At 43.0% G+C, this 22,473-nt stretch overlaps 1 protein-coding gene across 7 annotated transcripts in view; it reads right to left on the bottom strand.

The window, feature by feature from the left end:
- The window catches only part of GLS (glutaminase), a 104,701-nt gene that overhangs the window by 24,533 nt on the left and 57,695 nt on the right, over window positions 1–22,473 (bottom strand). The window contains exon 15 of one of the 7 annotated variants that reach the window (XM_073306199.2): window positions 5,406–7,221. The exons of 5 other annotated variants lie outside the window; for them this stretch is intronic. In XM_073306199.2, coding sequence (XP_073162300.2) covers window positions 7,093–7,221 — 129 coding nt within the window. In that variant the 3' untranslated portion in view covers window positions 5,406–7,092. Of the gene's footprint in view, window positions 1–5,405; window positions 7,222–17,518; window positions 22,175–22,473 lie in introns of those variants that run through there. One more of the 7 variants, XM_073306198.2, reaches the window with a different exon arrangement.

Genomic DNA, 22,473 nt, shown 5'->3' with positions numbered 1-22,473 from the left:
TTTCCTCTTGAGGATCGGGAGGCTGTCTATCAAGGCTGATGGAGAATGTCTCACTCTCTCTTTGTGAGTACTGTAGGGTCTGGAAAACTGCTGCCCGTATACAGTCCATGGGTCCCAGGAAGGCAACTGCGATGGAAAGTGCATGGGTGGGGACATCCATGGGTGTTCATATCAACCCTGTGGATCATGTCTGGTGTGGTGGCTTAGGCGCCAACTCCGTGGGTGCAAGGCAGGGGTGGAGTCGGGGCGGGGCCAGGGATAGAGGGGGATCGAGCATCCACCAGCGCCAGCAGAAGTCAATGCCTATGTGTGGTGGTAGCTTATCTGAATATAGGGGTCAGTTCTGGTAGCTCCCTGTTGTGGTGAGGAGCCCCGTGCTGATACCGAATAAATGCCTTCCTCCTCCTCATTGTCATCAGCACTAGAGGAGGAGGAACAGTCCTGGGCGGTGGAGTAGAGTGCACGTCTGAGGATGAGATGTGTACCGCAAACACATCGGTACCCAAAAGCGGAGACTCAGGCATCTCCGATACTAGGCAGTCCTTTGGACACACAAATTCCCTGTAATACCGTAATGGCTATAGGTACCGTGGCAACACGTGCTGTCACTGCTGCTACAGTTTAAATGGTGGTTTGGTGCCGTGGCCACTCTGGGCTTTGTTGAGTGTCCAGTAGGCGGCACTGTAATTTTTTGCAGAGCTGATCTACTTGGTGCCGCATGTCTGAGCAGTTCTGTTGGTGCTATCTTAAGAAGAGGCTGGGCCTATCGCTTCCGCTCGTTTCTCCCAACAGGGATGTCTGTCTGAGCCTGCCCTATTAGAGTCCTTCGGCTTAACGGCAGCGACAGTACCCTAGGCTCCAACTGCCTTAAAGGTACTCAGCCGTGCACTGGTCAGTACTGAAGTCACTGACCGTACTGGGGATCTCTTGTTTGGGCAGTTTGGCCGCACAGCGCTATACAATGGCAGAGTACGGCGCGAGACAGGGAGGGCACATATGCAACCCAAATGGGCATGGCTACCAAAAATCTCTGATTCTAGGCACAGGGACAGAGACACATCTAGAGTAGAGCACCTATTGGATCACCACTCAAAGTAGTAGCTCTGTATGCTTGTACTACCTCATCTGCTTTGTAGTGTTTGTAATACTGCTGATTGTACAAATAAAAACTATTGCAAATTCAAAAGGTCTTCCCTGAAAGAAAGTGTCTCTCCTGCATGCACTGGGATCCTGGCTCCCAAACTAACTGTAATAATGTGGCTGATCTTGGGGCAAATGAACCCTGCCGACCCACAGAGTGTTACATTGGAAAGGCTAAATAATACCTAACCAGATGAGGCAACATGCTGATGGGATTACATTAGCGTAGGAGATCTGTTCTCTCCATAATCTCTTCACATGACACTTGAAAAAAAAAACCTTAGTGGTTACAATCTTTTGCAGGATATTCAAAAAGTGACAGAAAAAGCAAATGTTCTTTAAATGTGCCTGTCACTCAGCATCTTGACAGTGTCTGAACTTCAGTGTGATGTAAATGTAATTCATTTACTAGCCAGCCTTCAAGTATAACTGAAATTATTGCAGTTCCTTACTCTTAATTTTCTGGCCCACGGTAGAGGCCCTGAACCATTGTGGGTGGAACATACCCCCTCCTATGCCCACTGAAAGAAGCTGATCACACAGATGACATATTAAGGATGTGATGGAACATGTTCTAAAAGAATGCTTGCTAAGCATCAGAAATGGGAAGGTTTTCTCTGGACCAGTGGGGGAAAATAGCTCTGGGGCTCCTTCTGTCCCCCACCCTTGTGGGAGTTCAGTTTCCTTGTGGGCTTGAGCAGGGGAAGGGTAACAAGGGAAAAGGTGGTTCTTACCTGATGGGCTGGATTAAAGGGTGCAGCCAAAGCAAACTAGATCCCATGCACCCAAGGGGAAGGTTTATAAATCCTTCCCCCTGCCCAGGAGGCTCTTCTGCACCCATGAACCAGAGCTCTCACCCTTTGCGATTAAAACAGGATGGGGTTTTGGGCCTGCCGGTATCATGCTGGTCACTTCAGGGCTGGGAAGGAAATTTTCCCCACACCGCTAAATTGGCCTGGGCAAAGTGGGATTTTTCCACCTTCTTCTCAGCAGCCCAGAGACACAGTGGTTGTAAAATTCATGTTGTTGCAACTTGGCAAGTGTCCAGTGAAGCTACTTTTTCAAAAGGGGATCCAAGTTCCTTGATAAACTGAACTGCAAGCAGGATAAGGGGACAGCATCCCCTACAGAAAGTGAGGAAAGTGGTTGGAGCTCCTAATGTCAGGTAGTACAGCAAGTAGCCAACCCCTTTCCCCCATACCATCATCCCTCCTACAAGGGGAGTGGAATGGGGTCTGAGCATTGGTGCTGGGTTAAAAGGCTGGACGGCTGACAGATCTCCCAGATAGCACAGACTATAGAAGGAAGGATGACCAGCACTGAAAGAGTTATTGAGGGATAGCTTTCCAAACACATTAATAAAGTAGCAGCCTAGTTAAACAGTCACATCTGTCTTCTTGCAGTATTGGAACAACAGTGGTGGGCTTTTAAGAGGATGACATTGCCACGGCAACCTCGGTTTCCTCCACACATTTGTGTTAAAGGTCTGCTAAAAGTTATTTCAAGGCTACAGGTCATGGTAGAGATGCCACATTCTGCTTCTGTTTATTGTCTGACTATGGCAAAGCACTAAGTGATCTCTCTTCTGTGCTCCTACTCTTGGCTCATACTCTGGCCTGTTGAAAGTCATTTTTGGTTAGCAGCTCTGCCATAATCAAATTGACATATTAAACAATGTGCAAGTGTACAGGCTGCAAAATGACCGTGCGTGTGCATCAATACTTTGTATTAAGGGCAAGTTTCCAAGACAGGAATGTTGCAACAGCCGTTGGACTTCCTGAGCTTTTGCACTTATTGTTAACAGGATATGCCATCATTAATCTATCTCTGAGCTGGATTAACTCTGAAACTCAAAAAATAGATTCTGAGCTGTTGAAGGTGAGTGTGTCTAGTGAACCTGGATTAATGTGTCACACTGAGGGGAGAGGTTTACTGCTACAAGGTTTCCCTACATTCTCAGCTCTCAGTGGGATCTGTTTAATAGATGGTCTGTGGAAGTGGTCAAATTGCTGCTGAAGAAAGTTCAAATCAGCCCTAGAGAGGGGACTGTCTCAATACAAAAGTACCAAATTCCAAATGTAGCAAGATCTAAATCACACCGCTTTGCTACTTTTATTTTAAAAATAAAAATTAATCCCTATGAAAAGACATTTAATTAATATGCAGAAAAACAATCACCCAAGTTAAATCACCTGTTACCCTGTTTTGAAAAATAAATAAATAAATAAAATGCACCATGTTTAAACCTGATACTTCAGCAGTGCACACATTCTAAATCCCAGGATGTGCTGATGTCAGATCTCGACCAGGTGCAGTGATCTATACTAAAACAGAAAAAACTACGTTGAAGTTCTAAACCCAAACTGAATATGGATTTAGGAGCCTAACGTTAGCTTCCTATTTTTGAAAGTTTTGGCCTAACCTTCTGATTATGATAAATCTGAATATAATCTATCAGTGAAATGTTTCCAGTGCCTGAAGTTTTAAGAGTCAGAATACAGAAAACATCTTTGAATTACAAAGTAATCAGATTCTAGGTTTTTTTTTTTTACTTTGTCTTAGTTCTAGAAATTTGGATTGATAAAATAGGCAGAAAAGGACAAAAACATCAGAAATGCCAACAGAAAGGGGAATAAAGTCTTCAGCCCCCAACACAGGATAACACCAAGTTATTTTAGAAACAAGAGATAGTTTTACATCATGTATATTGCACTGGAATGTGCCTCTATAGTCCACTAAATATATTCACATTGGGAACCACTGTCTGTGTATGATTACAATTTTCAATGTAAATTAAACTAATTTTTGGGAGAATCTTCTCCACCAGACACAGCCTACTGACTGTTGGACAGACGTACTATGCTTTCACCAAAAGTCGATAAAAAAATCCTGTATGTACCCTGAGTTCACATTCTTTTGGCAGTGTCTGTTGGGCTACACCTGTGCCTTGTCTCCCCCCCCAGAGGGTAGAGTTTATCGGAACAGTGTTTTCATTTTATTTTAATTTTTAAAATATAATAAAGGCCTGGGAGCCAGAAAATGGGAATGCGAGTGGCCGCCATTCCCCCGGAACCCAATACCTGGAGGAGCTATGAAGCAGGTTGGAGCTGGAACAAAACACACCCCTCGTAATAGATGCCTCTGGTCCTAGAGCAGTAGTCCCCAAACTGTAGGGCGCAGCCCCGTACAATGGTGCAGAGGAACATTCAGGGGGCATGGAGGGGCCCGGGCCATCCCGCACAGGGGGCAGGGTGGAGGCGCCACCCAGCCCCACCTCCAGCTGCCTCCCCCCTCCTGACCCTGGCTCCAGCCCAGGCCATAGCTCCGTTCCTGATTATGGCCCTGGCCACAGTGGCAGCTCTGGCCCACCCCACAGCCTCCGGCTCTGCCTGTGTCTCCCAGCACCAACTCCCAGAGGAGTGCAGGCTGGGCAAAGGGGGCAGGGGGCACAACCAAAAAAGTTTGGGGACCACTGTCCTAGAGGGACTATGAAGTAAACATTCTTTTAAAGCTATTCAAGATAATGTAACTAACTAAACAGGTTTTAAAAATCTGCTTTAACAAGTACATCCCTGCCATCCATAAAAACTCTCAGTCTTAGAGAAAAGTTTAACAAAAAAATTTCCCTAATGTGTCAGAAGATAAAGCTTTTACAATGCTTAAAGTCAGGAGTTTAAAAATTGGAGAAGGCCAGATTTCCTGATTAGGTTTTAAAATGCTTAGTGCCAGGAAGGCAGACAGCAGGAGCACGCACTTCAATGAGCCAAAAATAAACCCAGAAAAAAAAAAAAACCCATACAAATTAGCTGTGGCTCAAGGTCAGGATTAGGAGTCAAGAGAACTCAGTTCTAGCTCATTCAGCCACTGAATCACTGCTTGGGTAAGTGACTAAAACTTCTCTTTCCAGTCTGTAAATGAGGACTGAGACTCTCAGTCTCATATAAAGCATTTTGATTATAAAATATATATATATATATATATAAAAAGGACTATATGCCACTTGTGAAGCTGATTTGTCCAAGCTCTCCAATGAAACCACACAAGTATAAAAACAAGTCTGCTGTTTGGTACTTCATTTTTAGGTTCTGCCTGAATGTTTCAAAGATGGCTGAAGGCATACTGATGCCATGACTGAACTAGTACTAGTGACCTCAGTGTTCCCCTAGAATTTTTTAGTAAGTGCAGGCCTTTGTCTGTTTTACTATTAAACAAAATGCAACTTTGTTGCAACTCTCTCATTGTTTGCTCTTCTTTTGATACTCCAGATGGCTGTAGTCAAGAGGACCTCCTCGCAGCAATGGAGTGGCCAGAGATCTTATTGCTGTGTCCAAAATGTTGAGAGCAGCCTGGAAAGAAATGTGTCATAAGCTGAGCCTCAGACAAGAGAATTATATTCCTCCCTGCTGTCATGAGGGAGTTTGTCCATGAATTTAGGTACACTATCCCAATTTAGAACATTTTGCCAATGCAGCCTGATAATTGAGAATTCTCACCTGCAGACTAGCTGAAGAATAATTTTTGCAGCCAAATAAGGTCAAGTCTCAGGCTGCTTCTCTGAACATGAATTTTGGTGATCCCAGTTGTCTAGTCATCCTATGGACCACAGCCCCTACTAGCAACCTGGAACAGATTGTATGCAGAAATGTTCAAATCCTAACACGGAGACTTGATATCACTAATCAACCTGTATCTACTTGAGGAGTTTGGCTTGCCCCATAAGGCCCTTGTTTATTGGCATCACAATCCATGCAAAGATGATTGTAAGATTCCCAGGAGTCTATGGGATTTCTCCTGGACAACTGCCCCAGAAATTTTGAGCATGTCTAACATAAGGCATAATAAATGTTGAAATGTTTTATTATCAGGCTTTGTGCATGATGACAAAGGTACCACCACTGTCTCAACAGGTGAAGAAGAGGGAACGGGTGCTGGTATGATCTGTTCACCAGCCTGCAGATCCTCTTCTGCACAGTCTGTTCCTGCAGCTGTTCAGGGGAATTGGTCTTTGAGCAATTCCTGCTGTTTTGTGGAAGGAGTCCTAACCCCAGGTGGGGCTGCAGAAACTGGCATTCTGGCTGGCTCCAAGCCTCGTGGTGCCCAACAGCGACAAGGCTGATGGTAGGGGTATGAGGCAGAGCAACCTGGGGAGTGCTCTCTTTCGGAATTCTTAGTTCTAGAGTAATAGTGTGCCCTAGATTCCGTCGCAAAGTCACAAAGAATCAAAATGATCAGGACTTCTAGAGTGTTTTGGTGATGCCTCTTTGCTATGCTCCAAGGAGGAAGAGGAGACAGACTCCCTCTTCCAGAGGTGCAGCAGTCTTAATTGGAGTCAGAGGTAAAACCAGACTGGAAGAGGTTATCTTCCCCGTAGTTGAAAGGAGTGGTGACTCACATAGCGCTGAGACAGCCAGATGGCTCAGTACTATAAAACCTGTCAGCACTGAAAAAGGCTGTATGGCAGACAGAATCTATCAAAAGTGTTGGGTATCAGTGTTGTTGGTACCAGGCAATACTTGAAGCTCAGAGTCAGTCCATACAGAGGCACGGTGACCGGTGCCTGACAGGGTGCCAGTTGGAGTCATCTTGGACCTTGAATTACCCTTAAAAGAGGCAGACCAAGGGGATCTCTGCCTTTTTTTGGTGTTTGTTGGTTAGGAACCAGCAAGGGAGACAGAGATCTGTACCCCTTGCTGGAGAAGTGGATCTTCCTCCCCTGGACCACAGATGTTTTACTGGTCTTAGAAGATGGCCTCTTCTAGACTTAAGTCCCTGAGCTCTGAGCAGATCCCAAGTTCACAGGAACACTTTCTGAAAAGGTTTGCTTAAGCTTTTGAGCATCCAACACTCGAGATTCTGCAGAGGGGCCCATAATACCCCAACAAAGAGAACACAAAAGGCAAGACAGTCTTCCCTAAAACTCTCTTAGAGAATGACCTGTAAGTGCCACATTTGTCAGCAATATGCCCCTCTCCAAGGCTCAACAGGTACATTGCTTATGACCATCACATCACCAGATGAACCGTTCTTAAATCCAGGAGACTTCAGCTCTGCTGTAAGGGCTGGACCCAGTGCCACAGAATTCTGAGAAATCATGGGGGGAAAAAAAACAGTGGTTTGTTTTGTTTTTTTTTCAAAAAAAACCCCTAATTTCTCACACTACAAAAGGATTAATATCACAGTGAGTGAGAGACTCGGACACTGCTAGGGTTTCCGACTTAGCCAGAGGCGTTAAGAAGGAACTGAAGGACAGTTGAGGTTGCCCCACCCTTTATGCCCTTATGTGGGTCATACAAAGGAATCTGGGGGGCAGGTGTGGCCCAACAGACACTGCCAAAAGAATGTGAACTCAGGCACATGAGCACAAAAAGAGTGGAAAACAGATAGACAAGCACTCACACAAGAGCTTACGTTTCTGTTTAAGTCTAGAGACATAAATTGTACACATGAAACTAGTAAAAAATTTGATTTTTCCCTTCTCTACCAAATTTAGGAATATTAAACCTATTGATTTTAAATTAAATAATTTATCTCACTCAGAATAGTAAATGTCATCTTCAAACACTTACGGGTTCAGTTAGGCAAGTTCTAATCTTTTGAAAAATAAGTTCTTAAAAATAGAAATACTGACAAGCAGAAACAAGGATTATGAACAGCCTTATAGAATTTATGCTCATATGCTGACCATGCACATTAATGTATTGATACAGAAAAGCAGGCCAATATGTTCTACATATTTTAACCAAAACCAAGTCTACAAGTGGCTAAAAGACCTAAAATAAATACTTCTGACGCTGTGTGAGTAATCGTGCATATAGAAGTTGTCTACTACTTCAAGGAAAACTTTTTTGACTAGCTAATCACATCAACAGGAAGCAAGCACGATTACCTCTTCTAATTGCTCAGCACCATGTTCTTAGCTCACATCGTTTTGTTAATAATTACTCAAATGACGAGGGCTTCCACGTGGTCCTTGATCTAATCTTTCCCTTAGCAAGTAATGTATTTCCAGATCAGAGGCACATACATTTCCAGTTGATATTTTCATTCACCACCCAAATATTTTAATAGAAAATGTAATTAAAAAAAAAAAGATCATGTCCTTTTATTCACAATAACATCTCCAAAATTTTTCAGAAATCCAATTTAGGGTCAAATGGAAATACAACAAATTATTTGCAGGAAAGAAATCATGCTTCAGTGCAATGGTGGTTAAAGGTGGCCCTCAACCCGGAAGTGCAACTTTTAGCGGCAACAGATCTCAGCATGCAGTGCTCCATATTGAACCAACAGGCCAGAGTGCGGGGGTTCCATATGTCTGGCCATATGCCATGTCTCCAGATTGCTTTATTTAATGCAAATGACGTGTGACCCTTTGGTGCCCTGCAAGGCAAAGTGTGGGAACATCCTGCTGAACAGGTTGACTTACCTGAACTAAGAAAATATATTGTATAAAGATGGAAAGCCAGGTGAATGCTTGCATACAAAGTGCACACAGTTTACCTGGGGTACCACTAATAATTTTAACTGTTAAAGACTTATACATCACTATAAATCTACATCCAGGAAGGGAAAAATAAAGCAATCTCTTGTCAATTCTTATACACCAGTAAATATATAGATTTCAATGTGCAGAGAAAGTTCTAGATGACTTACAAGGTCACTTCTGCCACTATGAAAATTATAACACATACAACAAAAACCGAATCAATTCCAAGTGACTCTACTGAACTCTGGGAGCCAAATAGACTAAGAAAAATGCAGAAAATTCAGCTCTCAGTAGTAATGCAGTGTGTCAAAAACTGGTAAGCTTTAACACAGTTCAATTCACCTAAGGGAGACTGAATGGTGGTATCTTAACATTTACGTGGAGGAATAGTTTACCTTCCTAGATTAATTACCTGGTTTTCCTCAAAGTTAATATATAGCCAGGTCTTCACAGAGGAAGTATTGGCAAACACCTCCCAATAATTTACAGCTAGCACTGTTTATAGCTTGAGAAACTTCCTGTAGATGATCAGAGAAGGGAATTAGAAGAAGACTGAAGAGAATATGTGCAAGAAGTACCACAGAATGACGTTTCAAGGTAATGAAGATACAGGGAAACACAATATTCTTGAAAAAAGAAAAGGAGTACTTGTGGCACTTTAGAGACTAACAAGGCACTATATTCTTGAATACTTGGTGTCACGTAGCTCAAGAATACAAAAAAGAGAAGAAAAAGACCTTAAAAAAGCAGATACTATTACCATAGAACCGACAAGTTTTTCTCCACCTGCATAAAAAACCCCCAGTGATTTCAAAGCTAATAATAAAAAAGACTTAATTATAGAGGGGCCCAAATGCTCACATTCATGCCTCTCTTCCATTTTATAAAGGTAACTGCAAAGCAAGCAACAGAAAGGGACTGTCAGAAGGATGCAACCAAATTGAACTTCTAATTTAGTGTCTCCAACAGCACACTCACTCAATTCTCAAAGTTTGGCTCGAACCAGAAACGCTAACTAGTGACACATCTCATACTGCTGGCCAATAGCTTTTATACTATCATACAAAACACCTTCATAATTATTTACAGTTGTGACTGATGGGAGTGACTGTTTGTTGCTAATTCTAGGTAAATTTATCTGTGTTAAGTAGATTTTGACAATTTTGAAGTGAAGAAAAGAATTGTGCAATTCCTCCCCCCTCATCCCTTTTCCTGACCAGTTCAGGTATTAAAAGTTCTTAACTCTGGATTCCTCCCCCCACACGCACAATTATCTCTGCCTCCCATGAATCTGTGTGGTCCATTTAATACACACATCTATTTTAGGGCCTTCCTACACACAAGTTGCACTGGTTTAACAATTGGTTAAAAACCAATTTAGTTAATCGGTGAAAAATTCTGCACTGACACAATTATGTATATTTAAACCTGGTTCATATCAGTTTAGTTTGAACCTATAATTTAAAGCGTATCCATTAATTCCATAAGACCTTACTCACACACAAAGATACACAGATTTAACTAATATTTTAAATAGATATGGTTAAAATGGTGCAACTGTGTGTGCAGATCAGGCCAGACAAAAATAGACTTCTTGGTTGAAAAGATTCAAATGAGCTATAAAACTATTTTGCATCAAGGAATGAAAATTTTAGCAATGATGGAGTAAGTTTTCATTTAACTAAAAATGGAAAGTCATAATAGGATATTCGGATTTTGAATGAGAATACCTAGACTGAGCAAAATATAAATCACAATCTGTATTTAGGTTCTAACAAACCAAGAAGGTTATTATTTAGATTACACAAGCCCCCACAATATGCTTGGTGCTTTCTGGACACATAGGACATACTCCTGGCCCTGAAGAGATCACGATCTGTACATTATAAATCCCCTATTCATGTAACATTGCACATATCAGTTAATGTATTTTAATTAACTGCTGTTAATCAGGGACAGTATCTTTAGCATGAGACTAGATATATTTGAGGAAGGGAATGCTGATTCTAAAATTGAGACTGCTGATTTTAAAATGAGACTGTCTATAGATTCTGCCTTAGAGTGCATTCGAAACACCCTTTTTCTTATTTTAGTGTAGTTATAGCATTTCTTCTCTTCCTATATTCCTCTCCTTCGCTGGTACATATCCCCCTGTATATAATCCAAGATGGCAGAGTCCAAGTCACTGGTTTTCTAATCCACCCATCCTGTGATACAGCCATGCCAGTCAGTGACAGCCATACCTGATGCCTATTATATGCAAGGGTCAGAGCCACATGCCGGCATGCTGCTTCATCTGTAAATCTTTCTCTCAGAGCACACAAGAGCACGGACGCAAAGCTGAAGCTCTTTCTCCTTGAGAGATCAATGCAGGCAGCCTCTGTTCTGGGCAGACCCTCTGAGAAACCATCAGTAGCAGGCACCTCCAGTGCTTAGATTAGCCTCGACACCAGTCTGAGCTCCTGGAGTGCACCACATAAGCCCTCCACATTGGCCACACCGGTGATGGAGAACCTCTAAGATTTTTGTCAAGTCTTAAAATGGAGTCCCATACAGAACCTTCAGCAACAAAGTCAAAGTTGGGACCCATAGTCACATTCAAATACAAGGAGTGCACTCCCACTTTGGCATTGCCTACATCAGCACCAAGCACCATGGCTTCAGCCAGGATGGTCCTGTGTACCACTGTACCACAGCCTTCAGCACCGGTCACATCTTTGGCACTGGCCCCCATATGGCATTGATGGATCTTATTGCCAGACCAGTACCCAATCACAGCTATGATTGGCTCTGGGTAGTCTCCCTTTAGTACTGAATTTAAGGCAGAGCACACCAGAGAGAGGGGCTCTTAAGCTGCAGGAAAATTACTCTCCTCCCGCTCCCTCTCAAGTCCATAGTAGAGGCTCCTCCCCTAGGCACCTTCTTTTTTTTTTTTTTACTGTACGTACTCACAAGTGTTGGGCATGTTATAAGAAAAATGATTTAAGGTAAAACTGGTAAACTGGGATACACTGCTCCTTAGGGAGCAGAGGATCTGGGATTTCTGAGAGTGGCCAGTATCGGGCTGGATATCACAGGGGAACAATTCAAAGGGACTCCAGCACGAAGGGGCTCCCCTTGTTAACCTGCAAAGTGAAGACAAGGTTGGCATAACCCAGAGGAGAGGGCTTGAGTGGCTAAAAGGCTGGTGGTGTTAGGGAGTTAATACCCAGCCGCTCCAGGTAAGACTACTTCTCACTAGAGGCAGGGGGCAACAAGGTGACTGAGCCCTTGAGATCCTGAGAACTGTCACAGCATATTATACCCTAGCCAACAAAGACCCACCCTGACACATTAGAGATAATTCTACCTGTGCCTAGGTGGCTTCTGTGGCCTGCCTTGCACATCTCCCCATTTCTGAAATACTCAAGAGCTTCTAAATGAAGTTCAGACCACACCATTATCTCCTCTTATTCCCTGCCGCAAGCCTATAGGTTAGATGCAAGCTTCAGCAGGGCGGTCCTACAAGCACTCTTCAAGTAGGCCTTTGTTCACTTGCCTCGTAGCTTTCAGATGACTGCTTGCTAATTACGAACAGCGGAATCTGTGTCCTCAATCACTCAAAGAAATTACGATTCCTTTACAGTAACTGTAGTTCAAGACATGTTGTGCACACAAATTCTGCATCCAGCCTTCTCTTCCCACTCGCTGGAGGCCCAATCTCAGGAATCTTATTGGTGAAGGAATTGAGCGTGGGCTGCCGCCCCCTCACCTCTCTGCTATAGGCACCAAGAAGGCATGGAGGGGCACAGGCATGGCTTCATGGACGCGGCTATTCCAAAAAAAAAAAAAAAAAAAAATCCGATCTCATGCACATATGACGCATGTGCACCAAAAGTGAAATATGTATAGACAACACATTTCAAAGAGCTACAGTTACTGTAAGAAGAAAAGGAGGACTTGTGGCACCTTAGAGACTAACAAATGTATTTGAGCATAAGCTTTCATGAAGGCTGTAGCTCACGAAAGCTCATGCTCAAATAAATGCGTTAGTCTCTAAGGTGCCACAAGTACTCCTTTTCTTTTTGCGAATACAGACTAACACGGCTGCGACTCTGAAACCAGTTACTGTAAGGTGACTTTAAATTACCAGATTTCTACCTGATTTCCAGCCTCATCAACACATCTGAAGGTATGTTATTTCATCTTTTATTGCAAGACTCTTGGGGCAAAGATGTCTTTTTTGTTTTGTAAAGCAGCTAGCAAGCTTTAGGCCAGGGGTCTCAAACATGCAGCCTGCGGGCTGCATGCAGCTCGCGGGGTTCTTTCGCATGGCCTGCCAAGTGCCCCTCCCCTCCTGCCCGGCCCCCTGCCGCTCCCTGAAGCGGCCGGATCCATGTCCTGTGGCCCCAGAGGGTGGGGGGGACAGATGGCTCCATGCATTGCTCTCGCTTCCAGGCACCGCCCCCCGCAGCTCCCATTGGCTGGGAATGGGGAATCGCGGCCAATGGGAGCTTCGGGGGAGGTACCTGAAGGAGCAGCAAGAGCAGCACACAGAGCCCTGTGGCCCCACCCGCGACACGGCTCCAGCTGCTTCCTGGAGCGGAGCAGAGCAGCCTGGGGCCAGGGCAGACAGGCGGCGAGCCTGCCGTGGCCCCGCTGCACACCACTGCCACCCCGGAGCGGTTCTAGGTAAGCGGCACCGGGCCGGAGCCTATACCCCGAACCGCTCCTGCGCCCCGCACCCCAACTCCCTGCCTGCCTCCTGCCGCACCCACACACCCCTGCACTCCAACTCCCTGCCCTGAGCCCTCTGCCGCACCCTGCACTCCTCCTGCACCTCAACTCCCTGCCCTGAGCCCCCTGCCGTACCCTGCACTCCTCCTGCACCTCAACTCCCTGCCCTGAGCCCCCTGCCGTACCCTGCACTCCTCCTGCACCCCAACTCCCTGCCCTGAGCCCCCTGCACTCCTCCTGCACCTCAACTCCCTGCCCTGAGCCCCCTGCCGTACCCTGCACTCCTCCTGCACCTCAACTCCCTGCCCTGAGCCCCCTGCCGTACCCTGCACTCCTCCTGCACCTCAACTCCCTGCCCTGAGCCCGCCACACCCCCCACCCCCTGCAACCCCTGGGGGGTTGGGGTGGGGACTTCGGGGAAGGAGTTGGGAAAGGGTGGGGCAGGGCCTCATGGAAGGGGTGGAGTGGGGGTGGGGCTGGGGCAGCAAGAAGGGGGTGTCAGTGATGCAGCCCTCGGGCCAATGTACTAGTCCTCATGTGGCCCTCACGGTTATTCGAATTTGAGACCCCTGCTTTAGGCACTGCATAATCACCACTGCGAGGCCCACAGAGTTATACAGCCTCTTGCCATTGTAACAACTCGCATAAATGTGGAATGTCGCATGTGATATCTGGATCCCTAAACAAAGCAACAGAACAAAACATGTACTGAAAATACAATTCACTATGCATGTTAAATCGTTCCAATAATAAACTCAAGTATAATTACAAAAAAACAGCTCTCTCTGATGAACATTAACATTTTTAAATAGTGGATTCAACTTTTCAACGAAAGAAAGATGAAACTTTGCACTGTTTTGCCCAATGTAAACCAAATTAAAAAAAAACTACAGCATTCCAGATACTAATGAGAAACAGGCAGAACACTATAATTTAAATAAAGCTCATTCTTGAAGTACCATGCTATGCATTAATAATCAATGACATGTATGTATCAAGACCTGAAATAATGTGAGCAATAATATTTTACAGTGCAGATGAGTAAATACTTGGGTGATTTAGCCGTTTTCACTCTTCTATTGGCTTTTCCACTATTCCCTTTTTTCCAGCTTCCACTTTACAATACCCAGTCCTTTTGTCCATCAAAAATTATCTTTAGTAGATAAAAAGGCACATATTAAAAAAAACCACCCAAAACACAAGGGGCACATACAAAGTAAGTTATTGTATTTGTAAACTCCTTCACCTGCCCCACAGCTACTCCCCTTCTTTAACTTTCCTCATCTTGCTGATTGAAGACAACTAAACTCTTCTGATCAGGGATTTATTTTGTCTATATTTTGAAAAAGTCCAGCACACTTCTATTCACTGTATTATAAAAATATTTTTCAAAGCATGTTATAAGTAATTACACTTTATAAATTCATTTGGAATAAAACTAAATCCTGTTTCAAAACCATCCACATTAAGGATCTCTATTTAATATCCTGCACTCTGAGTGCACTTCCATTGACATCAACACTAATTTTGTTACAAAGCATGCAGAATATACCAAAACCATAGGGCTCTTTCAAAAGCCAGCTATTGCCCCAAAAAGCTGCAACAATCACTACCAACCTGTTTAAACCCCAAATCCACCTACCTTTAAGATGTTAAAATGCAGCATGGATAGGATTGCCGGGTGTCCAGTTTTTGACCAGAAGGTCCGGTCGAAAAGGGACCCTGGTAGCTCCAGATAGTACTGCTGACTGGGCCAATAAAAGTCCGGTTGGTGGCATAGCGGGACTAAGGCAGGCTCCCTGCCTGCCCTGGCTCCGCTCAGCTCCTGGAAACTGTCAGCATGTCCCTGCGGCCCCTAGCAGCAGGGGTGATCAGGGAAGTGCTGCATGCTGCCCCCCACGCTGGCTCCACAGCTCCCATTGGCCGGGAACTGCCACCAATGGGAGCTGTGGGGGCGGTGCCTGTGGGCATGGGCAGCACCCAGAGCCACTGGCCATGCCTCCTCCTAGGGGCTGGACATGCCAGACGTTTACGGGAGCAGTGCGGAGCCAGGGCAGGCAGAGAGCCTGCCTTCGCCCTGCTGTACCACCGACTGGGAGCCACCTGAGGTGAGCGCTTCCCGGCTAGAGCCCACACCCCGAACCCTCTACTGTGCCCCAACCCCCTGCCCCAGATCGGAACCCACTCCCGCACCCTAACTCCCTCACAGACCCCCCACCCCAACCCACTGCCTCAGGGTGGAACCCCCTCCTGCACCCCAACCTCCTGCCCCAGCCCTGTGCTCCCTCCCAGAAGCCACACCCCAACCCTCAGCAGTCAAACTCCCTCCTGGAGGCCGCACTCTGAACCTCCTCCCACACCCCAGCCCCAGCCTGAGCCTCCTCCCTCACTGCAAACCCCTCGGCCCCAGCCCGGAGCCCCCTCCTGTACCCAAAAACCCTCATCCCTAGCCCCACCCCTGAGCCCGCACCCCCTCCCGCACCCCAACCACCTGCCCCAGCCTGGAGCCCCCTCCCGCACCCTGAATCCCTCATTTCTTGCCCTATCCCAGAGTCTGCAGCCCCAGCTGGAGCCTCACCCCCTCCCACAATCAACCCCTGCCCCAGCCCAGTGAAAGTGAGTGCAGGCTGGGGAGAGCGAGCGACCTGGGAGGGGTGGGGGAGGTTTGGAGTGAGTGGGGGCAGGGCCTCAGAAGGGGTGGGGCCTTGGGGAAGGGGGAAGGGCAAGCATGCTGGGTTTTGTGCAATTAGAAAGTTGGCAACCTTAAGTGTGGAATGTTTTCTACATTATAAATAAGATTTAACAGAAGTTATACTTTGCTAATTTAAAAAAATGATTATTGATAGCCACAGTTATTAGTTTGGCACCAAAACCAACATGCTTACTTCCCCAATTATTTTGCCAGACCAAATATTGAACTTAAATTCTATCCTCAGCCATGTAGTTCCAAAATGATATCAATGATGCTAATGTTTAAGCAAAAGTAAAAACACTATCATATTAGTTTCTGCTTTGTAGAAAAGTGTGGGAAGTTGAAAAGAACCATGACAAATATTTTTTTTGCAAGCTTCTAAGATGGTATTTCTAACAAAAAGAAAAAAGAATGATTTCACAAAACATAGTCGAGAGATTCTTTAAAGTGTTTTCAATTACTGTTTTAACTAACTTGCATCATCCACCATACCTATTTTAAACCAGGATGACGTTTCTGGAATATATTCACTATCTTATTTAGTCTCAGAAAATGTGCTTGAATGGAAGTTATCCTTCACCGATAAAAAAAAATACAATAAAATTGGCTTAAAATAAATTTATTACACAATACAAAAATAAGCCTGAGCAACATACATAAACACATACAATGTGAAAGAAAAATGGAAAACAAGACAAGTAACTTAAAGAACTGAGCCAAAAGGTATAACACAAATGCTAAAATGAAGTTTACAAAAGTATTTACATTTCCAATGAAATGCTGATGCTGACAAAAGAAAAAAAACAGCTCAAATGCTTGAATATCAAGAACTGGTATTGCCATAACACAGATGAATACTAAATCCTTTATATACTCGGAAAGATCTTCAATAAAAACATTTAATAATTAGGCCCACCACAACATTCTTTAGGACCCTAGTCACAAAACATACAAGTAAGCGTACAGGAATTGCAATAGTGGATCAGGCCATGATCCAACTAGTTGTGTAACCTATCACCAACAGCCGCCAGTAACAGAAGCTTTTGAGGAGGAGCAAGAAACTGTGGAGATGGCAGGTTATGGGATAAACTGGCCCAAAGGAAAGTTTCCAACTTATCCACAATAGTTAGAGGTTGGCTTATATCCCTTCCAAAACTTAAAAACACAAAAACACTCTGGACATTCTTGTTATCCATATAAATGTCCAATCACTTTTTGAATCCTGTACGTTTTGAATCCTGCCACATTTACCACCTATGACTTGCCTCCTCTTCTCAAAACTCCGTGTATAATTTACATACCTAAAAGAAAAGGAGTACTTGTGGCACCTTAGAGACTAACCAATTTATTTGAGCATGAGCTTTCGTGAGCTACAGCTCACTTCATCGGATGCAAGTGAGCTGTAGCTCACGAAAGCTCATGCTCAAATAAATTGGTTAGTCTCTAAGGTGCCACAAGTACTCCTTTTCTTTTTGCAAAGACAGACTAACACGGCTGTTACTCTGAAACCTTACATACCTAAATACTTAAAGCTTTGTGGGTTACTATTTTAAGATCTGAATCCAGCAGAAACAATTTCTCCAACTTCAGCTAGTTTTAAAATTAGTTCCAAATAATGTGAAATCAGCAAAGAATGCACTGAGAGCTATATTACGTAAACCCTGCCCCACACAGGTACACTTTCTTTTTAAAAAATATTCAGCAACGTGAGTTCTTTTCACTAGAGGGCACAGATGCTTAGCCCTGGTCTACACTGGGTGGGGATCAATCTAAGTTACACAACTTCAGCGATATGAATAACATAGCTGAAGTTGACGTACTTAGACCTACTCACCGTGGTGTTTTCACTACGGTGAGTCAACTGCTGCCGCTTCCCCATCAACTCTGCCTGTGCCTCTCGCGGTGGTGGAGTACAGGAGTTGACGGGAGAGCACTTGGGGGTCAATTTATCACATCTAGACTAGACGCGATAAAATCGACCCCTGCTGGATCGATCGCTGCCCACCAATCCAGCAGGTAGTGTAGATATACCCTTAGGCTCCATCCTGCAATCCCTCTGAATGTTCAATACAACTTAACCAAATACAGCAGTTGAGCACATCTCAGGTGTGCACACGCAGAGTTTTGCTTGCAGTATCGCAGTGACTACTGTTTTACCGTAACTTTCTTATTCATGTAAAACTGTTGATTTTAAGGACATTTAAAGACCTTAACTAACCTTCCCTTACTCTTACTTTACTGTAACCCTGGAAAAAATGTAAGCAAAACAACTTGGATAAAATTATATGCTGAATTTTCATTCAGTAATTTATGCCATTTTTCTGAAGTGCACTTAACAGTACCTGCTGCATTATTTTACTAGGATTTCAAAGTCCACTGTATGTTAATTTTCTGAAAAGGTTTGCCTAAGCAATTTATAATCGTATGCTTCAAATGCAAATAGCCCCAATAACAGAACTATAAAAAATATAATGTATTGCTACAAGAAGATCACTTGGATTCACTTGCAACCATACTTGTTTATAGAACATCTTAAACAGTACTTCTACATTTTTGTGAGACAGGTCCTTGTTAGCTATAATCATTCCTTAAATGGTATAGTCAGGATAGGTTTCCTCATCACCATTCACGGCACGTCTTGCTTTAAGCATTTTCTTGTTTTATAAGATCCCAAGTTGTTTCAGAGCGCATCCCTTCCTTTTAACGGTTCAGGCTATGTCTACACTACACACCACTTCCAGCAGTATACAGAGCATCTGTTGTAGCTAAACGCCACAGTAAAAAGTAGGCTGTGCCCACACTGTGGTGTGTAGCTACACATCTCAGTGACAGGCTCTGCCAGGAGTGGGACAGCAAAAGCTTCAGAAGTTCCCCATTGCCAGAGCCTTTCACTAGGTAGAGGAAAATGCTCTGGCAAGGGGAAAGCTGGGAAAGGCTCAGCTCTTCCCCACTGCTAAAAGTATTTCCTTGTGGCAGAAGCAAGCTCCAGCAGCCGGGCGCTGGCAGAGCCTTTCCATATGGTATGGAAAAGCTCTACAGCGGGGAACTGCCCAAGCCTTCCCCACTCTCTCCTCCCTGCCACAGTCTGCCCTAATGTGGGAGTCTTTTCCTGCAGAGGGGAAACGCTTCGGCATCAAGGAGGCAGCAGGACTCTACATTGCTAAAAATATCAGTGTAGACAGGGGGGCACAGCTTGGGCAAGTAGAGTATGTACTCACATACCCATACCCTTCACCCTGTCTTTCCTCTACTAGTCTAAGCTAGGACTCACCAGCTACACTATTATTTTGTACCCATGCTAGGGGGCCTACGTGAGCACGTGCGCTACATGTCTCAGAGCGGTGTTTAATACAGACTCTGAGTGTGTGTGTGTGTGTGAGTGTGTGTGTGTGTGAGAGAGAGAGAGAGATACACACACACACCTACACATACTTTTCTGTCCAAAAGAAAATTACATATGTAGTTTGAGACCTTTATGTAAACGCTAAACCAGTAGCTCTTAGAAAGAGATCTGATCTGAAGTTATTTGGGCAGATTTTTGGAATTAACAATAAATTAGGTCTTTGTATGGTGGTTAAGTGGAAGGGGGCGTGGAACAAAGCATAATCAGCTAGAGACAAGGGCAACGGGGGTCAACTATATAGGGAGTGAAGAATTTTACAAGAAAAATCAGCATCAATAGAAACACATAAAATGGCTATGCATTTGGCCTCTAGAATTCAGAAAATATGGCTTCCCTGTATATCACCACCTACATAGTCTGAACTACTACATAGGACTGTCAATTAATTGCAGTTAACTCAAGTGATTGATTCAAAACAAATTAATTCAATTAAAAAATAATCGCAATATGCATTTAAATTTATTATAAATATTTTTGGATGTTTTTTTACATTTTCTAATATACTAATTTCAATTATGCTAAACACTCATATACCCCTTCATGCTTCGGCCACCATTCCAGAAGACGTGTTTCCATGCTGATGAAGCACGAAGAGGCATACGAATGTTTAGCATATCTGGCACATAAGTACCTTGCAATGCTGGCTACAACAGTGCAATGCGAATACCTATTCTCACTTTCAAGTGATGACATAAATAAGAAGCAGGCAGCATCATTTCCTGTAAATATAAACAAACTTATTTGTCTTAGCAGTTGGCTGAATGAGAAGTAGGACTGAGTGGACTTGTAGGCTCTAAAGTTTTACACTGCTTTGTTTTTGAGTGTAGTTATGTAACAAAAATAATTCTACATTTGTAAGTTGCACTTTCATGATAAAGAAATTGCACTGCAGTACTTGTATGAAGGGAATTGAAAAATACTATTTATCTTTTTTACCATGGAAAAGTTTGTAATAAAATATAAAGCAAGCACTGTACACTTTGTATTGTGTAGTAATTGAAATAAATATATTCGAAAAAGTAGAAAACATCCCAAATAAATGGGATTCATCCCAAAATATTCAAATAAATGGGATTCAATGAGATTGAAACGGTGATTATCGCAATTTTTAAAAAATCTCACTATTAATTTTTTTCTAAATTGTTTGACAGCCCTACTTTTAAGATTTATGGTGACCATTTCATACCAGATCAAACTGTTCCACAGTATGAACAGTGCATTATTTGAGACTAACATGCTCATAATTTGCGGTAAAAGATAGAAATTTTGTTACTAGGGAAGGACTACACAGAGGTGCAAAGTAGATAAACAAAAAACGAAGAAAAGAGGGGGAAACTATTTCTATTAACTTATAAAATTATATTACGCGTATGTGTGTGGGTACATATATAATAGAGGTAAAAGATATTATAACTGCTAAAATTAATTCAGAGCAAGACAAGGTGGGTGATGTATTATCTTTTATTGGACCAGCATCTGTTGGTGGAAAGAACAAGCTTTCAAACTTCACAGAGCTCTTTGCAGGGCTGGCAGAAGAAAAAGAGCTCTATGTCGCTCAAAAGCTTGTTCTTTCCACCAACAGATGTTGGTCCAATAAAAGATACTACTTCACCACCTTGTGTCTCTCATATCCTTGGACCAACACAGCCAGAACAACTGAAGTACTTTCATTTGCATTCAGTAAGACTTAAAACTGTTTAAAAAGTAATAAACATTTCTAATTTTTCTTTGAATATATTTTCTCTTCACCTATCCCTCTAAAACTAAGATTGCTTACATTCTTTAAAATAAAAGTGGAGTGTAGTATTATTAGTAAGGCAGACTTATGAGTCATACCTGGCAGGACAGCTCCTAGAGGATCACTCACAATACTTCAGTAAGAAATCCTTCTCTTCCTAACTTAGCTAACTAAGCAATTAGAGCAGCTTTGCAAGCTAAAAAGCCACTTGCTCTTCTATTAATCGAATATTAACATGCTTAATTTAAAATGATTTGATTAAAAAAGAATATGATTTGGTAATTTACTTTGCTTACGTTTGCTAACATGGTGTATCAGAGGGATGCTATTTATGCTTTTGTAAGTGTATGTGAAACAGAAGATACGGGTGCTAATGTCAAGATTCACAAACCATTTCTCTTTCAGGTATACCTATTTAGGGATTCGTCATCTTACTGTATTCTGGTGTACTGTTTTACTTTATGTTCCAGATATACAATACTTGCACTACTCTATGTTCCAGATCTGGTAAGAGGACACATCACAAAATCTTCTCAGAGCTCCATAAAGTCCTCCTCTAATTAATGTATAAATTCTCAAATATATCAAAGGAGTTATCTTTTAAAACATTTAGATTTTTCTGTTTAAAGTAAATTTACTTTAAGGAACCATGAAAGCTGGTTGACAGATTTTTTAAAAATGTCAATATTCTATTTTTGGTATAGCATATACAGTATTCACACAATATTAAAAGAAAAAAGTTTATATATAAACCAAAAATATCAAGGAAAACAACACAACTGAAGTTGTTTAATCTAGAGATGCTTGAGGGCTTTTAAAATGAAGAAATTTATGAAACTATAACCCATTCCTTTAGTTTTGCTCTCCCCGACCTTCCATTCTATACACTATGGTTCTGGAGATGTCCTCGTTTGACTCAGGTGACACTTTTTTCCACACTGTGCCTTTCAAAGCAAGTTCTTTCTGGAGACTTTCATAGTCCAATGGTCCAAAGGAATGCTAGTTGTTCAAGCAACATACATTATTTATTAGTGTACTTGAAGAAAGCAAATCTGTGTGTTACTGATATTTGCAATCAATGCCAAAAGCCTGAACTTCCACCCATCTCCACCTCTTGACATGTTGTTACAAATAGTTATGGTCTGTTTTCCAGCTATACATAAAGTTCAAATTCCATATCAGATAGTTATAAAGAGAAATGTACATGCAAATAAAAACAAACATCTTTCATATTACTGTATCTTCCCTTTGGGAGACCTCCATATCCCTGTAAAATCCTTAAGGAAAACCTTTCACTA

This window comes from Lepidochelys kempii, chromosome 11, assembly GCF_965140285.1.
Source record: "Lepidochelys kempii isolate rLepKem1 chromosome 11, rLepKem1.hap1, whole genome shotgun sequence".
Classification (NCBI taxonomy): domain Eukaryota; kingdom Metazoa; phylum Chordata; order Testudines; family Cheloniidae; genus Lepidochelys; species Lepidochelys kempii.
This window is presented reverse-complemented; position numbering and strand designations above follow the sequence as displayed.